At 44.0% G+C, this 24,793-nt stretch overlaps 2 protein-coding genes across 10 annotated transcripts in view; both read right to left on the bottom strand.

Annotated features, from left to right (window-relative positions):
- Window positions 1-19,770, bottom strand: part of MFRP (membrane frizzled-related protein) — a 32,287-nt gene extending 12,517 nt beyond the window's left edge. Inside the window, exons 1-4 of one of the 3 annotated variants that reach the window (XM_080983506.1) lie at window positions 19,173-19,767; window positions 10,429-10,579; window positions 1,389-1,520; window positions 97-261 (exon numbers count right to left, since the gene is read on the bottom strand). In XM_080983506.1, the coding sequence (XP_080839632.1) occupies window positions 97-261; window positions 1,389-1,520; window positions 10,429-10,579; window positions 19,173-19,307 (583 nt within the window). In that variant the 5' untranslated portion in view covers window positions 19,308-19,767. Of the gene's footprint in view, window positions 1-96; window positions 262-1,388; window positions 1,521-10,428; window positions 10,580-19,172 lie in introns of all 3 variants that reach the window. The other 2 variants (XM_080983507.1, XM_080983508.1) reach the window with 2 other exon arrangements.
- Window positions 19,771-21,917: 2,147 nt separating this feature from the next.
- The window catches only part of USP2 (ubiquitin specific peptidase 2), a 77,312-nt gene continuing 74,436 nt past the window's right edge, over window positions 21,918-24,793 (bottom strand). For all 7 annotated transcript variants that reach the window (XM_080983526.1, XM_080983527.1, XM_080983528.1 and 4 more), the window contains one exon: window positions 21,918-24,277. In XM_080983526.1, coding sequence (XP_080839652.1) covers window positions 24,190-24,277 — 88 coding nt within the window. In that variant the 3' untranslated portion in view covers window positions 21,918-24,189. The remainder of the gene's footprint in view (window positions 24,278-24,793) is intronic.

Below are 24,793 nucleotides of genomic sequence, written 5' to 3'. Positions count from 1 at the left end.
TACCAAATGGAAAGCAGGCACCCCCCACACAATGGGTAGGGCTCATGCTTCTAAAGGCAGACGGGGAAACAACTCTGGCCTCAGCTGTCTACTCACGAGGTGCTGGCATTGTGGTAACAGGCGACTCTCCTCCCAGGGATAGCGTCCCTGTGGGCTGGGGGCTTGGCGAGGTCCTGGTGATGGGAGTTGAGGTAGCAGCGATGGTGTGGGCATGAGAAGCCCCGAGCGAGGGTTTGACGGGATGGTGGGACTTCAGCTCTGCTGCCATAGAAAGAGAATTTACAAGGGATGAGAGTGGCTGAGGTTTGCCTCTCCACCCTCAAGCAGAGTTAGGAAGTTGCTTTATTCAGAATCAGACCTTTGGCCCATCTACTGTGGACCAAATATACATTCAAAGCACATCCAACATGCATTTGAAGCACATTGCTTCCCCTCCAAAGAACCCAAGGAACTGTAGTTAAAGATGCTGAGAACTGCAGCTCTGTAAGGGGGGAAACTAAACTTCACTGGGGGGGGGGGAGCAGTGTGAGTCATTATATTCCTGTCCAATCACTGAGGACTTCAGGAGAGCCACCATGGCCCAGCCTGTGCTATAAATTTAAAGAGGTATTATACCACTTGGAACAATCACGGCGTCCCCTACATAATCCTGGGAACTGCGGTTTGTTATGGGTGCTGAGAGTTGGACAGAGACCCACAACATCGCTCAGACACACAGCTTATATCCAATGTTGTGGGCCTACTTTTATGAACCTCCTTTCCAGCTGAGCTCAGACAGACCCCCCCTCCTTGTTGAATCTACAGTGCCTACTGAAGACTTCCTTAAAACCCCAGAAGGCATTTTAACTGAATTTCATAGTTACTTACAACATAACATAAACCCCTCACCCCCCAATACAGAAATCCACCCTCATTAAACGTGAACATAACATACAATAAGCATAACATACAACAATACAAACAACCAAATAAAATACTTCCTTTATCCTGTATCTGGCTATTTAAGTTATAATTAGTAAAAACTTAATAATTATTCATAAAGGAAACAGCTTATGAGAAGTAAATAAGGAGGCCAGATACTGAATTTCATAGTTTTAACTGATTTTCATCTTGCACTGAGTCCTTGTACACGACTTTGAAACTACCGCAACTAAACAGGATGTAAATTGCCAAGACAAATGCAGTAAACAACTAAATAAATATAGAAAACATCTGGAGGGCACCATGTTGACTACCCTGCTTCTATTAGATCTTCCAGCTCTGCCTTAAAAGGGGGGGAGGGGGGTTGGTTGGTTGATGAGGGCAGAAAGAAGTACTTTCTGGGGAAAGCAGGAGGGGCCCACCCTCTCTGGAAGAATTCCGGACAGGTCTTGGTGCCTGGAACTTACGGGATGCGATGATGATGCCCACTAATAAGGCCAGGAGGAGAAGAAGCACCGTGCTGAGAATGGCCACACAGAGCCAGGAGAACTTGCAGTCTGGCTTGAACTTCCTGCTTGCCATGTCCCGGACCTGTTGGGCTGCAGGCACAGAAGCAGGAGCGGAGAGTCACAGTCATGGCACAGACACCTCCCAGCATCCTCCCCTGTACCACCACCACCACACTACCCTGCAACAGGAACGTAGGAAGTTGCCTCAGACAAGTGAAGCTATTTGGCTATCTGTCTATCTATCTATTGATTGCATTTCTATGGGAGACTTCCGGGGTGGCGCCATCGGTAATGGCGGATTCCCTCTGACTTGGAGGGAACCGGCTCTGCGGAAATCGGGTCTGCATCGCTACGGCGACGCGGGGACCCTTCAAAAATCACAGGCGGGTGAAGCCTGTGACCGTGGGACTCGGCGGGCACATTTTGCGCCCCCCCAACTGGCAAAGGAGCCCGACTACAGGTTCCGGAGCGGAGCGGGGAAGTGGCGCGGTGCTGTGAGTCAACTGTTTCTTTCGTGGAGCGAAGCCGCACAGCCGTTACCGGAGAGCGCTGCCTTTTTCCTGGGACAATTTGTTTTTTTTTTTAATAAGATATTTATTGAAATTTTCAAAATATTACAAAAGAAAAATAGAAAAAAGAAAAATACAAAATAAAAATAGTTAAAAACAACTCAATCTTTCCATTACTTATTTTTCATTAGCTTGTTTCCCGGACCTCCCCACGCCTCCCTTTTTTGTATTCCAGTTCAGTTTGTTGGTTCAGCAAATCCTTCCCCTCTTTGTTTATCCTAGTCTTTAATCTTAAAATATTATAACGTTAAATTTTTATCTGTTGGTAATCCATTTTTCATATTCCCTTATAGTATTACAGCTAGAAACCACCTACTTTCTATCCAACATCATTCTAACATTCATTAATTTTACAATATTTCTGTAAATAGTCTTTAAATTTCTTCCAATCCTCTTCCACCGACTCTTCTCCCTGGTCTCGGATTCTGCCAGTCATTTCCGCCAGTTCCATATAGTCCATCACCTTCATCTGCCATTCTTCCAGAGTGGGTAGATCTTGTGTCTTCCAATACTTTGCAGTGAGTATTCTTGCTGCTGTTGTGGCATACATAAAGAAAGTTCTATCCTTCTTTAACACCAGTTGGCCGACTATGCCCAGAAGAAAGGCCTCTGGTTTCTTCAAGAAGGTATATTTAAATACCTTTTTCAATTCATTATAAATCATCTCCCAGAAAGCCTTAATCCTTGGGCACGTCCACCAAAGGTGAAAGAATGTACCTTCAGTTTCTTTGCATTTCCAACATTTATTATCGGGCAAATGATAGATTTTTGCAAGCTTGACGGGGGTCATGTACCACCTGTATACCATTTTCATAATATTCTCTCTTAAGGCATTGCATGCCGTAAACTTCATACCTGTGGTCCATAACTGTTCCCAGTCAGCCATCATTATGTTATGTCCAACATCTTGTGCCCATTTAATCATAGCAGATTTCACCGTTTCATCCTGAGTATTCCATTTCAACAGCAAGTTATACATCTTTGACAAAATCTTAGTTTTGGGTTCTAACAGTTCTGTTTCTAATTTTGATTTTTCCACCTGGAAGCCAATTTTCTTGTCCAAATTATATGCCTCCATTATCTGATAATAATGAAGCCAATCTCGCACTTTGTTTTTTAGTTTCTCAAAATCTTGCAATTTCAGTCTATCTCCCTCTTGTTCCAAAATTTCCCAATATTCCGGCCATTTGGCCTCCATATCGAGCTTTTTCTGTGCTTTTGCTTCCATCGGTGACAGCCACCTTGGGGTTTTGTTTTCCAATAAATCCTTATATCTTATCCAAACATTAAACAATGCTTTCCTGACAATATGATTCTTAAATGCTTTATGTGCTTTGACCTTATCATACCACAAATATGCATGCCATCCAAATACATTATTAAAGCCTTCTAAATCCAAAATGTCTGTGTTTTCAAGAAGCAGCCATTCTTTCAGCCAGCAAAAAGCTGCTGATTCATAATAAAGTTTAAGGTCTGGCACCGAAGCGGAGAGGCATAAACAGGAAGTCTGCCTTCCATTCTTGTAAATGGAGTAAAGCAATGAACTTGTAAGCGGAAACCCTAAAAGACGTCGGAAAAGGATTATAATTCGAACATCAAATAAGCGATTTCCCCCCCTTGATTGCAGGGGAGGAGGGGGGAAAGGTCTGAACTGTATTTCCCTGCAAAAAGAGAGGAAAAGAAGCTAAAATCCACCGCTCAAAACCCGGGAACGGGTTGCCAGTGAACAGTAAGAATGCCGTATTGTGAAATGCGCTGTTGCTGAAAGTACTCTTTGACAGTTAACTCTGCATCTGAGATACAAGTAAGATACAATATTTCTGACCGGCTTCTCCTGGTTTTAAAGTAACAGAAAATAACTGAGATTGAAACTGTGGTCCTTTCTGTGAATTGGGGGGCTAAAAGAAAAAAAGTTAATTACTTTAAGACATTTTTGATTGCTACTGTGTCCCCCTAGAGGAAGTTTGAAATTGTTACAATAACAGCTGGGCCAGGGGAATTTTCCACTTCAAAACAATTTCTGATCGTGAGATTGACCTTGGGTTTTATCTTGAGGGTTATGGCAGATGGAAAGGAGAAGATAGATTTGTTACAGGAAAAAACAACAAGGTCTGGCAGACTATTTCGCACAGACGGTGGGCTGCAACGAAGAGCATCGACATCTGGCCCTTCTGGATTACCAACAGTAGCCTCATCGGCACAACCTAAACCCAAAGGAATGGCAGCTGAAGATGCTTTAGCTCAGGCACTAGGTAAAATCAACAAATCTTTGGAAAGAATAAGTAAACAAGTAGCCGAGGCATCGGGCAAAATTGACCAAAACACTACAAGTATTACTAATTTGGGACAGAAGGTAAATACCAACACAGAAACTATTCAGAAATTACTACAGGAATCTACCTCGACACGAAAGACAGCTGAAGAGGCAAAGGAAATAGCAACTGCTATAGCCACTGTTGTAGAAGAGAAGATACCACCGATACACAAACAACTTGAAGACCACAGGTCAATATTGTCTATGATTGAGTTGTCTATGATTGAGCAAACGAATTTAAGGATCAGGGCCGTACCCAAACTTGAGAAAGACAACTTGACTGATTTTCTCACGCAGGAATTTGTAGACTTTTGGAACCCAGATTTGGAAAAGGATAACTTCAAGATAGTGAGTGCCTTCAGGCTTGGAAGAGGAGGGAAGAAGAACAGGGTGAGAGACTGATCACCCTCCGAACAAAAGAGGAGAGAGACAAAATCTTGAGTCTGCACTTCCAGAAGACTTTGGAAATACACCAGTCAAAAGTGGAGATTTTTAAGGACATTCCGAAACATCTTTTGGACCTTAGGTCCAATTATAGAGATTTGGTTGCCCTGTTGAGAAGTAAATGAATCATCTATAGGTGGGAATTCCCCCAAGGCCTATCCTTTAGTTACAAAGGGAAGAAGATAAAAATAAGATCAGAGGACGACAAAGATAGATTTTGGAGAGACCACAGAGAAGACCTGCAGAAGGAAGCTGCAGAAGAGTTAAGAGCACTAGTAAGTGAAACTTTAGACATACCAAGTTTACCTCCTGAACTAAAAGACCGCCTGGAGAAGGTGATACCACCGACAGATCAGGAACAGGCACTGGGTGCAGTTGGAGGAGAAGCAAAGTAACTACATCATGGCTCTGCAACTATTAAGCTGGAATTGTAATGGTTTGAACTCCCCTCAGAAAAGGAAATCTGTATTTCATTTATTAAAAAAGGAACAATTGGACTTGATTTGTCTACAAGAAACACATGTAACAAGGCTACACAGGAAACTACTGATTAATAAAAGACTGGGTCAGGAGTTTATTTCATCGGACAAGGTTAAAAAAAGAGGGGTAGTGATTTACACAAAGGAGAGACTATTACCGAAATTTATCTTCAAAGATGACCAAGGAAGATTTGTGGCAATTGAAATTCAAACACAAGGAGAGAAATTTTTGATAGTGGGAGTTTATGCACCAAATGAGGGGAAATCTGAATTTTTTTAAAAGTTGCATGAGACCTTGATGGACTATTTGGATTATAATGTGATTTTGATGGGAGACATGAATGGAGTGGTATCTACACACATGGACAAGGCACAAAGACAGGTAGTCACTAAGGACGGCAGACTACCGAAAACTTTTTTTGAGATGACAGACAACTTGGACTTAGTTGATATCTGGAGAACAAAGAATCCCTTGGCTAGAGAGGGAACCTTCTTCTCTGAAGCCAAACTGACATGGACAAGAATTGACCAAATATGGGTAACTAGAGGAATGGCACCAAAGACAAGAAAAGTGGAAATCTGCCCAAAAACCTGCTCCGACCATAATGCTGTGAAGATGGAGATGAAACTAACACCAACTGGTTCCTTCAGATGGAGGATGAATGACACCTTATTCAGAGATGAAGAAGTGTTTAAGAAGGCCCAAAAAACCTTGAGAGATTATTTTGAGATAAATATGAACACCAATGTGGAAAAAAGAGTAATCTGGGATGCAAGCAAAGCTGTTATGAGAGGGTTCTTGATACAACAGAACACATTAAAGAAGAGAATCCAAAATGAGAAGAAGGATAAAATATTGGAGAAAATAAAGGAAAGTGAAAAGAAATTGAGAGCAAAACCAAAGTCGCAAGAGATTTTGAGAGAAATAAAGTTACATCAAGTACAATACATGAAAATGATGAATCAGGAGATAGAATGGAAAATTAAACAAATGAGACAAAAGACATTTGAGTCGGCTAATAAATGTGGGAAATTGTTGGCTTGGCAAATGAAAAAAAGACAAAAATTAAATACAGTTACAAATCTAGAAGTGGAAGGAAGGAATATACAGAACCCAGCCGAGATTAGAAATTGTTTCCAGAGGTACTTTAAACAACTATATACACAAGGGCCACAGAAAGAAATTGACGTAGAACGATTTTTGAAAACAAATGGATTACAAAAAATCTCTCAAGAAAATAAATTAATGTTGAACTATAAAATAACTGAACAGGAGATAGAAGGTGCCATTCAGAATATGCAATTAGGTAAATCTCCAGGACCGGATGGACTGGCTTCTAGATACTACAGATCTTTAAAAGAATGGTTAGTACAACCTTTAAAAGAAGTCTGTAATGAAATAATGGATGGGAAAAGGGCACCAGAGTCGTGGAAAGAAGCGTATATCACACTTGTACCAAAAACAGAGACTGAAAAGATGCAGCTTAAGAACTACCGCCCCATATCACTGCTCAATGTGGATTACAAAATTTTTGCAGACATCTTGGCTGAAAGACTAAAAAGAGTGTTAGTGGAAGAGATACATAAAGACCAAGCAGGCTTTCTCCCGGGTAGACATCTATCTGACAATGTGAGAAACATAATCAATATTTTAGAAAAATTACAAGTGAATATAAATACTAAGGCAGTTTTAATATTTGTGGACACGGAGAAAGCTTTTGACAACATTTCTTGGAGTTTTATGAAGAAGAACTTACAGGGTATGGGGGTAGGCCAAGGCTTTGAAAACGGTATAAGTGCAATATATTCAGAACAAAAGGCTAAATTAATTGTAAATAATGTGGTGATGGAAGAATTTAAGATAGAAAAAGGGACACTACAAGGTTGCCCAATCTCCCAATTGCCTGGAGGTTTTGCTGAATATGATTAGAAGGGACCAGTTGGTTAAAGGTATACAAGTCCGAACCAAACAGTACAAATTGAGAGCATTTGCAGATGACTTAGTATTGACGTTACAGGAGCCAGAATCTAGTACCAAAAGGGTTTTAGAACTGATTCAAGAATTTGGTCAGGTTGCAGGATTCAAACTGAATAAGTTAAAAACCAAGGTTTTAGAGAAAAACTTAACACCGATTGAGAGAGAGAGGTTTCAGAATGAGACAGGCTTAACAGTGGTTAAGAAAGTGAAATACCTGGGGATTAACATGACAGCAAAAAATGGGAATTTATTTAAAGACAACTATGAAAAATGCTGGGCCGAAGTGAAAAAAGATTTAGAAATTTGGTCAAATTTGAAGCTTTCACTGCTGGGTCGTATTGCTGCGATAAAAATGAATGTATTGCCTAGAATGTTGTTTTTGTTTCAAACATTGCAAATTGTGGACAAAATGGACTGTTTCAAGAAGTGGCAGAGAGATATTTCTAGATTTGTCTGGCAGGGCAAGAAGCCTAGAATAAAATTTAAAATACTAACAGATGCAAAGGAAAGAGGTGGATTTGCCCTGCCAGACCTTAAACTTTACTATGAATCAGCAGCTTTTTGCTGGTTGAAAGAATGGCTGCTTCTTGAAAACACAGACATTTTGGATTTAGAAGGTTTTAACAATGTATTTGGATGGCATGCATATCTGTGGTATGATAAGGTCAAAGCACATAAAGCATTCAAAAACCATATTGTCAGGAAAGCATTGTTTAATGTTTGGATAAGATATAAAGACTTATTGGAAAATAAAACCCCAAGGTGGCTGTCACCGATGGAAGCAAAAGCTCTGAAAAAGCTCAATATGGAGGTCAAATGGCCAAAAAATTGGGAAATTTTGGAACAAGATGGAGATAGACTGAAACTGCAGAGTTTTGAGAAATTAAAAAACAAAGTGCGAGATTGGCTTCATTATTATCAGATAATGGAGGCATACAATTTGGACAAGAAAATTGGCTTCCAGGTGGAAAAATCAAAATTAGAAACAGAACTGTTAGAACCCAAAACTAAGATTTTGTCAAAGATGTATAACTTGCTGTTGAAATGGAATACTCAGGATGAAACGGTGAAATCTGCTATGATTAAATGGGCACAAGATGTTGGACATAACATAATGATGGCTGACTGGGAACAGTTATGGACCACAGGTATGAAGTTTACGGCATGCAGTGCCTTAAGAGAGAATATTATGAAAATGATATACAGGTGGTACATGACACCAGTCAAGCTTGCAAAAATCTATCATTTGCCCGATAATAAATGTTGGAAATGTAAAGAAACTGAAGGTACATTCTTTCACCTTTGGTGGACGTGCCCAAGGATTAAGGCTTTCTGGGAGATGATTTATAATGAATTGAAAAAGGTATTTAAATATACCTTCTTGAAGAAACCAGAGGCCTTTCTCCTGGGCATAGTCGGCCAACTGGTGTTAAAGAAGGATAGAACTTTCTTTATGTATGCCACAACAGCAGCAAGAATACTTATTGCAAAGTATTGGAAGACACAAGACCTACCCACTCTGGAAGAATGGCAGATGAAGGTGATGGACTACATGGAATTGGCGGAAATGACTGGCAGAATCCGAGACCAGGGACAAGAGTCAGTGGAAGAAGATTGGAAGAAATTTAAAGACTATTTACAGAAATATTGCAAAATTAATGAATGTTGGAATGATGTTGGAATGAAGTTAGGTGGTTTAAGCAGTAATGCTATAAAGGTGTATGTAAAAAAGGATTGATAACAGGTGAAAATTTAAAGTCATAGTATATTAAGTTAAAGGACCATGAGAAAATAAAGAGGGAAAGAAATTGCTGACTTAACTAATTGAACTGGAATACAAAAAAGGGAGGTATGAGGAGGTCAGGGAAACAAGGATATGAATGTAAGCTATGGAAAAATTGATCTATTTTTCTTTTTTTCTTTTTAAGTGCTTTTTTCTTTTATTCTGTATTTTGTATTTTGTATTTTTCTTGTATTTTTACTTCTTGTTTTTGTGTAATTCTTTTTTTCTGAAATTCTAATAAATATCATTTAAAAAAATATGATTGCATTTCTATGAATGCAATGCACGCAAGGCAGTTTGCAGTTTTAAAAAGTGGTAAGATGCTAAATGGAAGTGGTGGGTGAGGAGCAGGCAACAGTTCTGACTGGAGCAGTCCCTGATGTTATCTATGACTGCATCCTGCACACACTTCTTCTGTAGCTTTGTGCTGCCATCTGCCTTTTTGCAGGGCAGATTCGAGGCGAAACCATATGCGCAACGAGTCTGCCCCTGCTGCTTGATGGAGGCAGAAACTGTCTTCCATGCCTTGTTACGCTGCCATTTCTACGGGGATATACACTCGGTATTTATTACCCCTGCTATGCAAAAATCTCCAAATGAATCCAAACTTCAATGTTTAAAGTCCCTGGTAGAGGACAAGGATCCTGAGATCACATTAAGGGTAGCCAAATTCTGTGCGATTGCCATAAAACTTAGGGGACAAGCTGTGCTATCATAATGATTAAGGCCTTAAATGATAATTTTAGTGACTAAGCTTTAATTTATATTTTTTAAACTGTTGCTATATCTGTATTGTCCCTGTTATACCTAATTGCAAATTCAAATGTATCCCTATCATGTTTTATGACTTCCTTGATATTGTATGTGGGCTGGAACTGGTCTGTGACCAAAATAATAAATTCATTCTTTTGTAGCTTAGCAGCACTGCTTGCTACTCTTGGTTGGCAGTTTCTCCATCACCGACTGTCCCATGGGAATCTCCCCAGACACATCCCCTTGTCCTCAGGCCACATACTTCATTGTCTCTGCCTTGCACCCTCCTCAAGTGTTTCTGCCTGGCTGGAATGTGTCCTTGAACTCTGATGGTGATTCTTGCTTGCTTTGATGTCGGAGGATGTAGAGGAGTGCTAATCTACAGCACAAAGGTAAAATTCACGCCTGAGCCTCTAGCCCTTCCAGCTATTAGCATGTAGCCCCTGAAAATTTACCCAGAAGGGAATATGCCTCCCCCACCCTGCTGGAAAAAAAAAATCCTCTACCCCTGGCCTATGGCTCAAAAGGCTCCCCAAACACCTTTGCCTTGAAAGGATTCCCCCACTGGACCACTTGGCTTTGTTTCACTCATGCTAACACCCTCAAACACAGATCTGCCTAGAGGGGCCTTGCCAATGTCTTCACCCGCTCCCTCCTTCCTTTCCCAGTTGATGATACCAAAGCCATTGGCGGAGAGTTTGGTGCTGTTTCTGTTCTCAACGTCCGGCTGACTCTGGGCTGGTGCCTCGCCGTCCTCCTCAAACACGGGGTTGGAGAATTCTGTTAGCAAGAACCGCGGCAAAGGTGGAGCCAGGGGGCTGGCATTTTCCTGGGGGAAACCAAGCACCAGTGAGATGTACATATATATTGCTGCAAGCCACCCCAACCTGCAAGCGGAGGGAGAGAAAAGAATGACGTCCTTCCTTCTTGCCTTCTTCTAAGATCCCAGTAATGATCAGCTGCCCCCATCTAATACGATTTGCATTTTTTAAAAACAAACAAACGAACAAACACCTGCACAGTTAAGAGCAAAGACAAATTTATTAACATCATCTCCAACTTGGCCCTCAATTGCTTTTCTTCTACCTGCATTCACCTAAGACACCTCTAGCAGTGAGCAGTAGAGCAAAGAAGAACAATAAGATGATTTTGTGAGGCCTCGATTACACAGCGCCTTACTTAGGAACATAGAAAGATGCCTTTAATACTGAGTCAGACCACTGGCCCATTGAATTCAGTCTACTGCGAGTGGCAGTGCCTCCCTGGTGCTTCAGCACACATCACAAGATTAATTTATACTTTTACGATCAATATTAGGAAGTAGAGACGGCAATGACCATTTGCCAGATGGGATTCATTGATGATTAAGCCTCACTGAATAAGTTTGATAAAGTTGTAATAGTGTATATAAATGTAGATGTGGAATACTTAACATATTAGATTTCCATCAGTTGGGTATCATTGCGATTAGGTCTCTTTAAAAATATTTAATTCTAATTGCCTGCACCTGCCCCATTGCAGGGATTGCTCCTATATAGCTTAGTTTCAATGATCATTGATACGGAGCGTCTCTGACTGGCAACTTCTGCCTTCCTGTGGACTATTTCAGCTGAAAAAACCTACTGAAAAATCTGGATACCTTGTCACTGAAGAAGCCCAATGGGTGAAACAAGGGTTTATCCTGAGAACTGGTCTATCATCAGCTGCCTTATTGCTACTAAGCAGTTCTGTTTGTTATACTCTCAAGACATAGGACTATGCAGAAGGCAAGTTTGTTTGTTACACTTTTAAGACATAGGACGATGCAGAAGGAAGATATCAGTATGAAATGGCATTGCCAACAGGAACCGTACATTGTAATCGTTGGACTTGACAATCTTTGGACTTGACTACCCTTGGACTTTATGACAATAAAAACATTGTTGTTGTTTAGTCATTTAGTCCTCTGTCGTCCTCTTCTCCTTGTGCCCTCAATCTTTCCCAACATCAAGGTCTTTTCCAGGGAGTCTTCTCTTCTCGTGAGGTGGCCAAAGTATTGGAGCCTCAGCTTCACGATCTGTCCTTCCAGTGAGCACTCAGGGCTGATTTCCTTAAGAATGGATAGGTTTGATCTTCTTGAAGTCCATGGGACTCTCAAGAGTCTCCTCCAGCACCAGAATTCAAAAGCATCCATTCTTCGGCGATCAGCCAGAAGGTTAATAGTAATATGATATGTATTGCCACCAGGAACTGTGCTTTGCAATTTTTTGATATGATGATTACAGTTTTATTATATATGTTATGTTACGTTATAGCCAGTTACGTGTGTGTTGTGGTATTCTCTGGTGTTTCAGGCAGGAGTTTTCTTCAGTCCTTCTTGGAGGAATAGAGGATGGCACCTGAGACCTTTTGCATGCTCTACCACTGAGCTGCCGCAGAGGATTGGGGCCGCCTCATCTTCACTATGCCAGCTTCTTTAACATCGTATAGCCCAAGGGTGAGCTGACTTTAGTCTTATGTGATCCAGGTGCTTCAAGGCTGTGTTTGGGGTGGGGCTTAATACTGTAAACAGTTCATGCAGGTATCACAAACAGGGTGTTGAAAACAGGTTTTTCCATTTATCTGATCTCCTCTGGAGAGGGTAAATCTGGATTAAATGGGGGCGGGAATAGAGGCTGGCATTTTGATGCCAACTGTGTTGTGCGGGTACTGCAAAAATTAAAATAGGCATAGGTGGGGGGAGCACCTTTCCCATAATAAACACCTGTCTGGAAGGCCCTCTATACTGTTTTGGCTCTAGAATCCAGCTATATGTCTGCATACTTAAAACACACACTTCTCCCTTTCCCAAGAATTTTTGGGAAAGCAGTTTTTAAGGCTATTGGGTGGCAGACAGATGCATATGCTCTGCCACTGTCATATTAATATGCCTGTCTTAATTTCTGTTCAATCAGTTCAGATCCTCTGCTGCAGCCCTCTGGTTGCATTATAAGTGGCCCCTCATTGGTAATAAAAGTCTTTGTCCTTCGACCCATCAGTCTCTGTGGTGCTGGACTTCCATCCAAACCTTGTGAAGGTTATTTCTGGTGGTCCAGGATAGCTAGATTTGCATCAGCCCCTGCTTTTCTGGCTTTGGTCAAAATTATCTTAGCTATTTTGATGGCTGATTCAGCTTTCACCTTGCTCTGGGCATAGGCAGGTGAAGATGTCAGATGATCAAATTCCCGCTGCTTTTGGAATGCCCTGAAACGTTCCAAGACAAACTGTGGTCCATTCCCAAAAATCTTTGGACTCAACATCCATAGGTCTTGGTATCATCCAGATTTCTTCTACTTTTGCTGGGTCCATTTTCTGACCCTCTGCTGCCAACAGGTGGCCAATAAAACGCTCTTCCTTTAGTCCTAACCTGACTTTATCAGGGTTTGGTTTCATATTTCTATCTCTGCACCTCTCCAAAAAACATGCTTAACTTTTTTGTCATGATTTTTTGTCGCCGCCTTTCCACTATCTCCTTCTCCCACAATTAGTATGTCATCAGCAATTATTTTCAGGCTCCTGATTCAGTTGACACAGAAATAGTTCAGGGGCGAAGTTGATGCCCATTGGCATTCACACCCAATGATGTATGCCAAAAGGAGCTGCCAAAGTGGTCAGATAGCTTGACTCTGTGTCAAGCTCTACGCGCCAGAATCCATTTTTTACATCAAACACCGATAAAACCTTGGCTCGGGATAGGTCACATACTGCAGCATCAATGGCTGGTAGTGGGTAATGGCTGTGATATAGTGCTCTGTTCAAAGGTTTAGGATTGATACAAATGCACAGCTTTCTTGAGGGTTTCCAGATAATAACTAGGCTGCTGATCCATGCGTTATGTACATCAAATTGGGGCTACTCCTCTGAGGTCACTATTTGGGGAGTGCTATGGCCTAGGGTGAGGGATGCAGGTGGCGCTGTGGGTTAAACCACAGAGCCTAGGACTTGCCGATCAGAAGGTCGGCAGTTCGAATCCCCACGACGGGGTGAGCTCCCGTTGCTCGGTCCCTGCTCCTGCCAACCTAGCAGTTCAAAAGCACATCAAAGTGCAAGTAGATAAATAGGTACCGCTCCGGCGGGAAGGTAAACGGCGCTTCCGTGCGCTGCTCTGGTTCACCAGAAGTGGCTTAGTCATGCTGACCACATGACCCAGAAGCTGTACGCCGGCTCCCTCGGCCAATAAAGTGAGATGAGCGCCGCAACCCCAGGGTTGGTCACGACTGGACCTAATGGTCAGGGGTCCCTTTACCTTTACAGCTTAGGGTGGGTGGGGAAGCCAGCGTCTACTGAGGCTGGGTCCTGAGTGCAGCTGGCTTTTACAGCCAGGGAGTGGACTAGAGGGAATAGGTTTTCCCTCTGGTCCACTCCACCATACCATGCCCCCGGACTCACCTACGATTGGCTGCAACTGGGGGCGAGCCCCAGCATCCAACACAGCCAGTGGAGGAGGAAGTGACGTCCTCTCCTGGCCACGCTGAAGTCAGAAAAGACCACCAGACACTGCCATGGCCGTGCTGGACTGCAGCCACTGCTCCTCTCCAGCTGTCATTAAGTGGTCCTTATGTGCAAGTAGATAAATAGGTACCGCTCCAGCGGGAAGGTAAATGGTGTTTCCGTGCGTTCTCTGGTTCGCCAGAAGCAGCTTAGTCATGCTGGTCACATGACCCGGAAGCTGTACACCGGCTCCCTCGGCCAATAAAGTGAGATGAGCGCCGCAACCCCAGAGTCGGCCACGACTAGACCTAATGGTCAGGGGTCCCTTTACCTATGCTTGTCTTCCTCTCTCTCCAAGGCAAGATCCAGATCGAATTCAAACTGTTCTCTCAGCGCCTCCATGCCTGGACTAGATTAAATGCAGTGAAATTCAGTGGTGCTGGAGGTTTCAGGCCTCTCTCCATGATCTAAAAATCCTTGCTTTTTTCTGTTTATTTTCTTTGCTGCTTCAACTGGGTTCTATTTCTAAACCGCTGCCATCATGTTTCAGTTGGTGTTGATTATTGTTAAGGATCAGGCAGGAGTATTATAAAACAAAGAACTTTATTTAAATAAGCTTTCTTTAATTCCAAACTCGCTCTGAGCCTCCTGCTCAATGCTGAATCACTGTCTCACCGAGTTTCTCGCCCCGACTGCTGTTCTAATCCTCTTAATTAGTTCCACGTACATTGATAATGACAGCAGTAGAAGACCCTGGTTGGATCACACCAAAGCCCAGCTAGCCCAAGGTCTTTGGTGAGAATCCTGGCATTAGGTGGTCGACTAGCCACTGGCAGCCATTGGCCACTGTCTGACTTCAGCTGATGTAGTAGACAGAATGTCAAACTCAGATCAGGGCAGACCTGGGTTCAAATTCTGACTCCGCTATGTATCATACTGGCAGCATATCCTTGTTTATGTGTCCTTGGGGTTCAGCCCCACTGAGTTCAATGGGACTTACTCCTAGGAAAGTGTACTTAGGATTGCAACCTGGGTGACTTTGGGATGGTTATTCCTACTTCATAGGCTTGTTGTGCTGCTAAAACAGGGCAAAGGGAGAAACCAGGCACCCTGGATCTCTATGGAGGAAGGGCAGAGCAATTTTGTTTTTTAATAAATGTAACTAAGAGTAAAGCAGCTGTAAATACTTAAACAAAAATGTGGCTCTGAACATTTTTCCGTGTCTGATGCAAAACCAAAATATAGCTCAGAATTTCCCTCCCGAAGTTTGGAATCTCTGGTTACAAAGCAAGCCAGTCTGGCCTTGCGAATAGAATACAGTGGTACCTTGGGTTACATACGCTTCAGGTTACATATGCTTCAGGTTACAGACTCCACTAACCCAGAAATAGTACCTCGGGTTAAAAACTTTGCTTCAGGATGTGAACAGAAATCGTGCTCTGGCGGCACAGCAGCAGCAGCAGCAGCAGCAGGAAGCCCCATTAGCTAAAGTGGTGCTTCAGGTTAAGAACAGTTTCAGGTTAAGAACGGCCCTCCGGAACGAATTAAGTACTTAACCCGAGGTACCACTGTACAGTTGGAGTGTGTTGATGCTAAACTACACCTCTATCTCACTTGCTCTTCTTTGCTAGCAGATGTACTTCAAACCGAGGGATTGTGGCTTTCATCAGGGAAGGAACGCACTGGATCCCTTCCTGCATACTTTCACAATGTGATAATTGGGTTTATTTTGGGGAATCAGAATGAGAGCAAGCAAGCGCTTTTACATAAGCCGAGCCCATAAGGAATAATAATATTGCTATATCAGCTATATCCACAGGCACAATCCCCTCCAACCAGTAACAGCACTTGTATGTCAGATTTCTGAGTTGTTCAAAGAACTAAACCTCCATGATCTCAGTGGTCCTTACAACCGCTTTGCAAGGAGGGCCAGTGTTGCTACAATCATGTCACAGGTCGGGGTGCGGGGCTGAGGCTGGAAACCATGAACTGAGATATAAACTAGGCTCTTTCCAGTCCACCTTTAGGAGCTATGCTAGTCTGGAATATGCTAGTGTGTGCACCAGCCTACTTGTGTGCATAATATGAATGGGTGAGTCTGTCAATTTAATCTTATTTTGGTTTCTCATCCAATCTTAAATTCAGCTCTTCACATTTCCACATCAGTTGCCATTATTTTATATATATATAAAAGGTAAAGGGACCCCTGACAATTAGGTCCAGTCGTGACCGACTCTGGGGTTACGGCGCTCATCTCGCTCTATAGGCCGAGGGAGCCGGCATACAGCTTCCGGGTCATGTGGCCAGCATGACTAAGCCGCTTCTGGTGAACCAGGGCAGCGCACGGAAATGCCATTTACCTTCCTGCCAGATCGGTACCTATTTATCTACTTGTACTTTGATGTGCTTTCGAACTGCTAGGTTGGCAGGAGCAGGGACCGAGCAACAGGAGCTCACCCTGTCATGGGGATTCGAACTGCCGACCTTCTGATCGGCAAGTCCTAGGCTCTGTGGTTTAACCCACAGCGCCACCCGCGTCCCATATATATATATATATATATATATATATATATATATATCCTTATGAAAGGTAATCAGCATTTCAGGGCAAATTTCTTCTTATATACAAATTTTTGCATGCAATTTTGCTTAATATACACATTTATGCAGAACAATCTTAACACAATGCATTTTTGTATCTTAATTTCATAAATATATGCATTTCTATGCACACTTTACTCCAATATATGTCTTTTTGTATGCATTACTTGGCTGGAGAACTGCACTGCAAAATTCGGAGAAGTACAAATTTCTAAGGCGGACTATGTTTCAGTTGTGTATTAGGCAGGTTTGCTTTAAATGAAAACTGAATCGAATTAATCCCTATCCCTAGGTATAATGCAATGAGTAATGTCCTCGCTCCAATAAATTGTTATGATCCCACTGAATTCCAAAAGACTTTAAACTCCCTTTAAATTGCCTACCCCCAACTCCTGAGAATGCATAATTAGGAAATTTATTTGTTAATTAATTCACAATATTTATATACTGCTTGATTGTAACCAATCCTCAAAGCAGTTTACGAAAAAACACTAAAATTATCAGAAAAAGAAGTCAAAAACAACCACTTAAAATATCCAAACAATAATTAAAATCAAGTTATGAGCTATTAAAGCATGTGCCAACATTCTGTGCATCTGGACAGGCTTGCTTAGACAAAAAATGGTTTTAGTAGGTTCCCAAAGGCATACAATGAAGGCTCGTGCCTGATGTCAATAGGCAGGGAGTTCCAAAGTGTGGGCGCTGCCCCAATAGAAGACTGATTTCTTAACCAATGCAGAATGAGCATTACAAGGCACCTGTAACAGAACCAGTTACGCAGATCGAAGTGTTCAAGTAAACTGATCCCAAGCTGTTAAGGTGAGTCATAAGAGCATAGGAGTCCCTGTTGGACTAGACCAATGGCCTGTCTAGTCCAAAATCCTGTTTTCTGGAATGTCCAACCAGATATTTCTGGGAAGCCCAGTGTGGGAAGACTGAGTGGGAAAGCAGAGTCCACTTCCTACTATTATTTCCCAGCAAGTGGTGCACAGTCTTCCAAATATCTTTAACCTATTTCCTCTAATATTTCACAGACGTAAATAGGGATGTACTTGTTAACTTCCCAATTCACCTGCAGCTAGACCATTTTGTACCCTGGACTTACTGGTCTCATGCCCCTCACTCTTTAGATCAGAGTTCCCCAAACTTGGATCTCCAGCTGTTTTTGGACTACAATTCCCATCATCCCTGGCCACTGGTCCTGCTAGCTAGGGATGATAGGAGTTGTAGTCCAGCAACAGCTGGAGAACCAGGTTTGGGAAACCCTGCTTTAGATGGTCAGATGTGTTACTTCAGCTGGGAAATACACATTTAACATGTATCTTTTCCCACCACTTCCCACATTCATGTTTCACATCTGCAGGGTTAGCCAATGTGGTGCCCTCCAGATATTGTTGGACCTCCATTTCCATCAGTACAGCCAGCAGGGCCATTGATTGGGGTAATGGGAGATGTCATGCAACAATATCTGCAGCCATCGTGTTGGTTATCCCTGTGTTAGAGAAACACACACACACCCTCTAACAAGCAAGAGTTTGCCAAGCCTGATACTGATAATTAAAAATACACTTGATTCATCTACATCTTGCACAGATTCAAAAGCACAAAGGGGATTTGCTTTTGATCGAAACATCTAGAAAATAAAAATAGAATTTTAGAGTTTGAAAAGATCCTGGAGGTCATCTGTTCCAACTCCATAGTCCATTCAGGAGCCATGATCTACATTTTCAAAATGGACCTCACAAACACCAGTGTGCAACACTTCACCTCTTGCACTACACAATGCCTTCGTGCTCATGTGTGTACTCTTTTAGAGACCCAGGTAGTGGGGAGGAGGGGGAACTGAAAGCGGGAATCAAGGCAGCTTCAACAACTCACGCACTAGCAAAAGCATGTTCTTCGTGAATTGCAAGAACAAGAACACAGAAATATATAGTGGGTTTTTTTTACTAGGCATAGAGACCAACTCTGTATACTTGAGGGAGCATCTCTGCCCCTATCATTCAGCCTGGACACTGAGATCCAGCTCCGAGGGCCTTCTGGTAGTCCCCATGTTGCGAAAAGTGAAGTTACAGGAAACCAGGTAGAGGGCCTTCTCGGTAGTGGCACCCACCCTGTTGAACGCCCTTGCATCAGATGTCGAGGAGATAAAGAACTATACAACTCTTAGAAGACCTCTGAAGGCAGGGAGGTTTTTAATGTTTGAGAGTTTGTGTGTTTTAATATATTGTTGCCCAGAGTAGCTGGGGCACCCTAGTCGGATGGGTGGCAAAAAATTATATATATATGGGTGATGTCCTTGGTAAATAAGAGCTATCGGTGTCATTGGCAGTTCCCATAACAGTGATGCCCTGCCCTCCCTTTGTACATACCTTGCTCTGATCCAGCGCTTCCGGCTGGAAGATGACCTCTGTGTAGTCCTTCATGGTTGTGGGAGAAGGCGTGGGGAATGTGGACAGGATCCCTGCCCGTCCTAGGCTGCTGCATCCCCCGACCTCTTGCGGCATCCGGTTTGTGGCTGCACAGCAGTTCCCCTTATTTTGGCCTTCTGATATTCACCACATTGGCAAGGAGAGGACAGTGGCAAGGGCTCCCTTCCAGGACCACAGTGGGGACTGTGCCGAAGGCTTGGTTTTTCTAACACAGAGAGCCTGACGGGGAACTTGAACCAACGGCGCTTGTCGTAGCCTCCACCACCAGCAAAGACCATTGGCTTCCTGGCAGGCAGGCTCATGGGACAAGAGGCCTGCCAGCTCCTGGGAAGTGAAAGAATTTACAAGAATTAAAGTCACCAACCTCCCCCCCCCCCCCACTTCTTAATCCAACTCAGCTGAGGAGGACGAGGTCAGAGGCCCTGGCATGGACAACTTCAGTTTTAAAGGCACAGGATTGCCAAACTCTTTCTCTCTGTCCAAGGCAGCCTGGAACTGAACAGCGAGAGTCTGAAAGGGTCACTACCCAAAAGCAGACTCTCTCGCTTTCCAAAACAGCAGCTGTGTTAAAAGTGGCAGCGGTTGTGCTCTGTTCCAGAAGCAGTTGCATCTTGCCATGTACATTACGGGTGCAAGACACAAGCACAGTTATTGAAGCAGCTGTCTGCTGAGTGCCAGCAGAAAGGACTGAGCACTGGCTTCTTTCTCTTGCTGTTCAGAAGTCTCCACTTTTATTCCCTCCGCCACTGTCTTACTCCTTGGCGTCCTGCCCTGCAGTGACCTCTGCAAAGTCCTTTCCAAAACAGCAAAGCCAGAGAGCAACCACTCTGAGCATGCAGTGCTCATTCCCAGCACACTCCCCCCCCGGAGATGTCTATCCTCTATCACAGGAATAGACAGAAGGAAGATCAGGATCTGCTGGAAGATCTCTGGGTGACTTGTAGAAGATGGACTTCCAGTTCCTTAGCAGCAATGATAACTTGATTTTTGCCACCTAAATTTGTCTATCGGAAGCAAGAGTGGACTTGCAGATATCTCTTGCGTCTCTCCCATACTCTCCCCAATAACGGCAACATTACAGCCGGCTTTTGTGGAGTCTCTAGGCCCATTGCTAAGTCGTGTACATTCCAGGACACTCTTAGCGCAAAATCTCTTTACCCTGTTACTAAAGCAGAGGAGAAAGGGGGCATTGTTTGAGCGCCGGGTTGCTGGGGAGGCAGCGAGGGACTTGGGCCTCTTGTAGGCTTCGGCAGCCAGAGAAGTGTGTTTTTTGAGGGATTACTCGGAAGCCTTGTGGCACATTCCCCCCGCGGCCTTAGAGGCAGCCTTGGGGATCTTTCATAACATGGAAAGCGGTAAAGTGCGCCACTGAAAGAGATCAGCTGCACTGCACTGCAGGAAAGCTCATGGTGGCTTGTGGAAGTAAGCCAAGCTACATTTAGCAAAGACGATACAATAGGGCGTCACCAATGTGGTGACCGTGGAAGCTGTGGCACCCTCAAAGTCTTCCCTTGGCACCCCCACACACTGCCCTCTCAGGTGTTGAGGGTAGTTAACTTTTTTCTCCACTAAAAAAGGAGGAAGTTAGAAGCTCTTTCCCGCTTGCCAATCTATGTGCTCTTCGAGGCTCAAGACTTATTTTGCTGGATCCAAGTTTTACCCAGATCCCCTGAAAAATCAAAAAGTGTACATGCACAATTTCTCTTTTTGTCTGTTAGGAGAACAGGGACCTGACCAGGGGGAGGGAGAAGTGACCAGACGAGGGTGGCACCTAGGGCACTGCGTCTATGGGCCTTAAAATGTTGGCAGCCGCTTCAATACAGCCTCCAGCTGGGTCACTGCCACTAGGTCTGGCCCAAGGAAAGGCAAGACAGCCCACGTCGGAGGTCAGATTTCAGGCTAAACTTGGACCTCATTTATTTATTTTTGGCCTTTTCTGTGTGCCATAAACATGTGAGCCCAGGACTCTGTGGATGATTGTGCTAGCTCTGCACTCCAGTGTAGCATCCACATCTCGCTACACAAGAGGCTCCCCTCGCACTGCCTCCCCCATGTGTTTACCTTACAGTTAGGTGACATGTTTAGAGAGCTATTATAGTATTACAGTCACCTTACTATATTTTTTATCAACACTGGGGTGGGGGGGAGGTGTAATTTGGATTCTCTGTCTCAGGCTACAAATTGTCTTTGAGCCATGCGTTCTACCAGCCTTACTTGGAAAATGAGTCAAATTTGCTTGTGTATGAACTCCAAACTGCATTTAAAATATATATATACAGTGGTACCTCAGGTTACATACGCTTCAGGTTACATACGCTTCAGGTTACAGACTCCGCTAACCCAGAAATAGTACCTCGGCTTAAGAACTTTGCTTCAGGATGAGAACAGAAATCGTGCTCTGGCTGCGCGGCAGCAGCAAGAGGCCCCATTAGCTAAAGTGGTGCTTCAGGTTAAGAACAGTTCCAGGTTAAGAACGGACCTCCGGAACGAATTAAGTACTTAACCCGAGGTACCACTGTATATGGAGAAATGTGCACTTAAATGCTGATGGAGTTACATGTGGATTTCTTAAAAAAATATCTGATGAATTGTGGAGAACTGAAGCTAAGGCAGGAAGAACATGGATGCAAGATTCGTCCACCCCGAGTCACCCACGCGTACACAAACATAAAGAATCCACGGAAGTGTTCATCAAGCTACAATTTTTATTTCTGTACAAGTCTCCCTTATGAGTCACAGGAAGTCCCTCCCCTATCATTGCTTACACAGTAAACAAGCCATTAAGTCAAACTGGGGGGGAAAAGCACACACAAAACAACAAGAAAGTCCTCCTCACACGAACCATTTACATCTTGCATTGCCCATCCAGCCCCCTCCCCACTTTGGGGCCTTAGCGTCAGCCATCTTGAAATGGAGTGAAAATTGCTACGAGGTTTTTTTAAAAAAAAGAAATTAAAAAAGGAGCTTCCCTTTGAATGTTATGTGGGGTGTGACTGTGTGCGATTCTGAGGGAGGACTTCACAGGAAAAAGGAAGGGTAAAGGGATTTTCAATGCTACAAGCCATTTGTGGTTTGGCATGGCCAATAATTTCATTTGGTATGCCTGGTTAGGCATCTAATACTCTGCCTGATTCAGTATTGTGGGGTGGGGTGTTAGGTTGCCTCCTTACTTTCCTGACCAAGATTTGTTGCCTCTAAAGGCTTCATGATAGGAGAAACTAAAAATAAAGTGCAGGTCCAACACTCAGACACAACAAAGAGCACACCCCACTGAATTTCTGCCTCTCGTGAAGCTGTTAAAAGGGCCCCTTTGGGTTCCTCTCATATTTTGAACATGGGTTGAAACACCTGTGCATGTGTGTGTGCATGTGGGAGAAAGAGTGTGTGAGGAGATAATAAATAAAAGTTTAAATAAGGTTATTAACATCTGTCGGCTGACCAAAGGCTGTTATCCATTCCTTTGCCTCCTTGTGAGAAACACATTGCTGGCAGGAGAAGCTGCTGCCCTCACGCAGCCTGTGCCGGGGGCTTGTTACCTCGGAAAAAACCAAAAAAAACTTAAGCAACCGCGTTCCTGGAAACTCAGCACTAACTTCCCAAAGCATTTCTGAACAGGCCTCACTCTGACCCAGGACAGGAGAGAGGGATACGCGTGTGTGTTTGCATGTGGGCGTTTTGTGGAGGGGAACTGCAAAGAAAGCATTACACCTCACGCTCCTTCGGAAAGGGCGTTTGTCTTTTGTCCACATAAAAACACCTCACGTTTCACCCGGAAGGTTTTAAGGCACTGTTGTGAGAAGAGATAGGCAGGAATCTACCACCCATCGCCCTTTGCTGGAGCCCGTCAAATCCAGCCGGAAGTGCCCCTGGGTTTTATTAGGAAGAAAAGAAAGCTCGTTTCAAAATAAAACAAAAACGGAAGCAAGAAGCGTCTCTCCAAACGAGAGCTGGGAGCGAAGGAAGAGTCACTCGAGGTCCTTGGTTGCAGCAGGAAACCAACTCCCGTGCTCCGTGTGGGCTTGCGATGAGCTGCAGAGCTGCCCTCTGCGGTGAGCTTGCGTGGCATGAGCGCACAGTCCCAGGCAGCAGGCATCTCAAGTGGTTAACCAGTCATTTTGTTCACAGCTTTGGAAGAACGGCCTCCTTTGCCTCACATCTCCAACAGGGTAGACAATACGGTGCTGGGAGGCGGGTGGGTGCAGAAACGCCAAGGCTGGGTTCCATAACCGTAGTGCAATTAAACAGTTCCCCGAGGTGCAATGCCCGTCTCCGGGTGGCGCCGTTTCACGGGGAGGAGAGAAAACAGGGGTACCTCCTTCCGTTGCCCAGGTCCAGCGCTCGAGATCCCTTCTCATCACACTTTTGAACCCGGCGAAGGGGGTGCAAGCCGTGGGGGGTTGTGTGGATAAAACGGGACAGACAGATTTCTGCCCCATCAAGAGCTGCTGTTCACGGTTTATTATTAAAGCGGGGAAAGGTGGAAATAAAAGAGAGAATCACACACACGGGAAAGGGAGATAGAGAGGCAGGAAGAGAGGGAAAAAAGGAAAACGTTAAAAACCACCCCTGACAACACTAGGGGAGTGATGGAGCTGTGGGTCGCCCCCTGGCCCTCCGTTTCCGGCGTTCTCTCCCCGGCGTCCGTGAGGCTGAAGGGCACGCTACTCTTCGATGACAGCCCCGGAGCAGGAGAAAGGCCTTTCCGTAAAAGTCGGCAGCTTTAGTCAATGCTTTATTAGGACTTTCTTTCTCCCCCTTTTTTGTTTGGTTTTGGGTTTTTTTTTAAGAAAAAAAAACAAAAAAACACCCCGGCTTAAAAAAATCCCTGGAGTCACCATTGTCCTGGGTTCTGTCCCTCCCTCCTTTTTTCCTTTTCTTTTTTTGCATCAGAGAGCTGGTGCTCGGCTCTCTTCCTTGTTTCCTCAAGGGTTTGTGGTGGGGGGAGGGCATGTGGAAGCTACATGCGCGAAGACGGGCTGGCCAGCTCGTAGAAAAGCAGGTAGGCGTCGCTGCTCCGGACGTGGCTTGAGGAGAGCGGTGTCACGCTGCAGGGGGAAAGAGGAGAAAGCAGTTAGGGGGCTGAGGTCTGGCACTGGGGTGGGACCCCAGGGAATGTATATAATAATAGAACGTAAAGGAGGGATCTGCTAGACCAAGGAACATCGAGTCCAGTATCTTGTTTTCCAGTATGGGCAACTCCCCGTTTATGCGGGGATTACGTTCCAAGGCACCACATGCTTAAGTGAAATCGCAAAAATTGGGAACACCATTGAGAAAGCCTGCAAATGCCCCCTAAACCTCTGGAAACCCTTGGAAAACCCTTTAAAAAACAAAAACATCTGCCCACCAAACTCCACCACAATTGCTTCTCCAGAGGCCTCAAAGGTTGGCACAAAGGCTCCTGGGATTTCACTTGCAAAGGTTTGTAGGATTGCTAGATGCTACTTTTGCACCTTTTTTTGCTATTTTTGTGCTCCTTTTCATGCCCCCTTTCATGCCACTTCTGGTTTTCTGGAGATTGCGCATGCGTGCATAAGAAGCATATGCTCTACCACTAAGCA

The sequence above is a fragment of the Podarcis pityusensis genome (genome assembly GCF_964106645.2).
Source record: "Podarcis pityusensis genome assembly, chromosome: 15".
Lineage (NCBI taxonomy): Eukaryota > Metazoa > Chordata > Lepidosauria > Squamata > Lacertidae > Podarcis > Podarcis pityusensis.
Note: the sequence above shows the minus strand (reverse complement) of the source record. Positions and strands in the feature narration are given on the sequence as shown.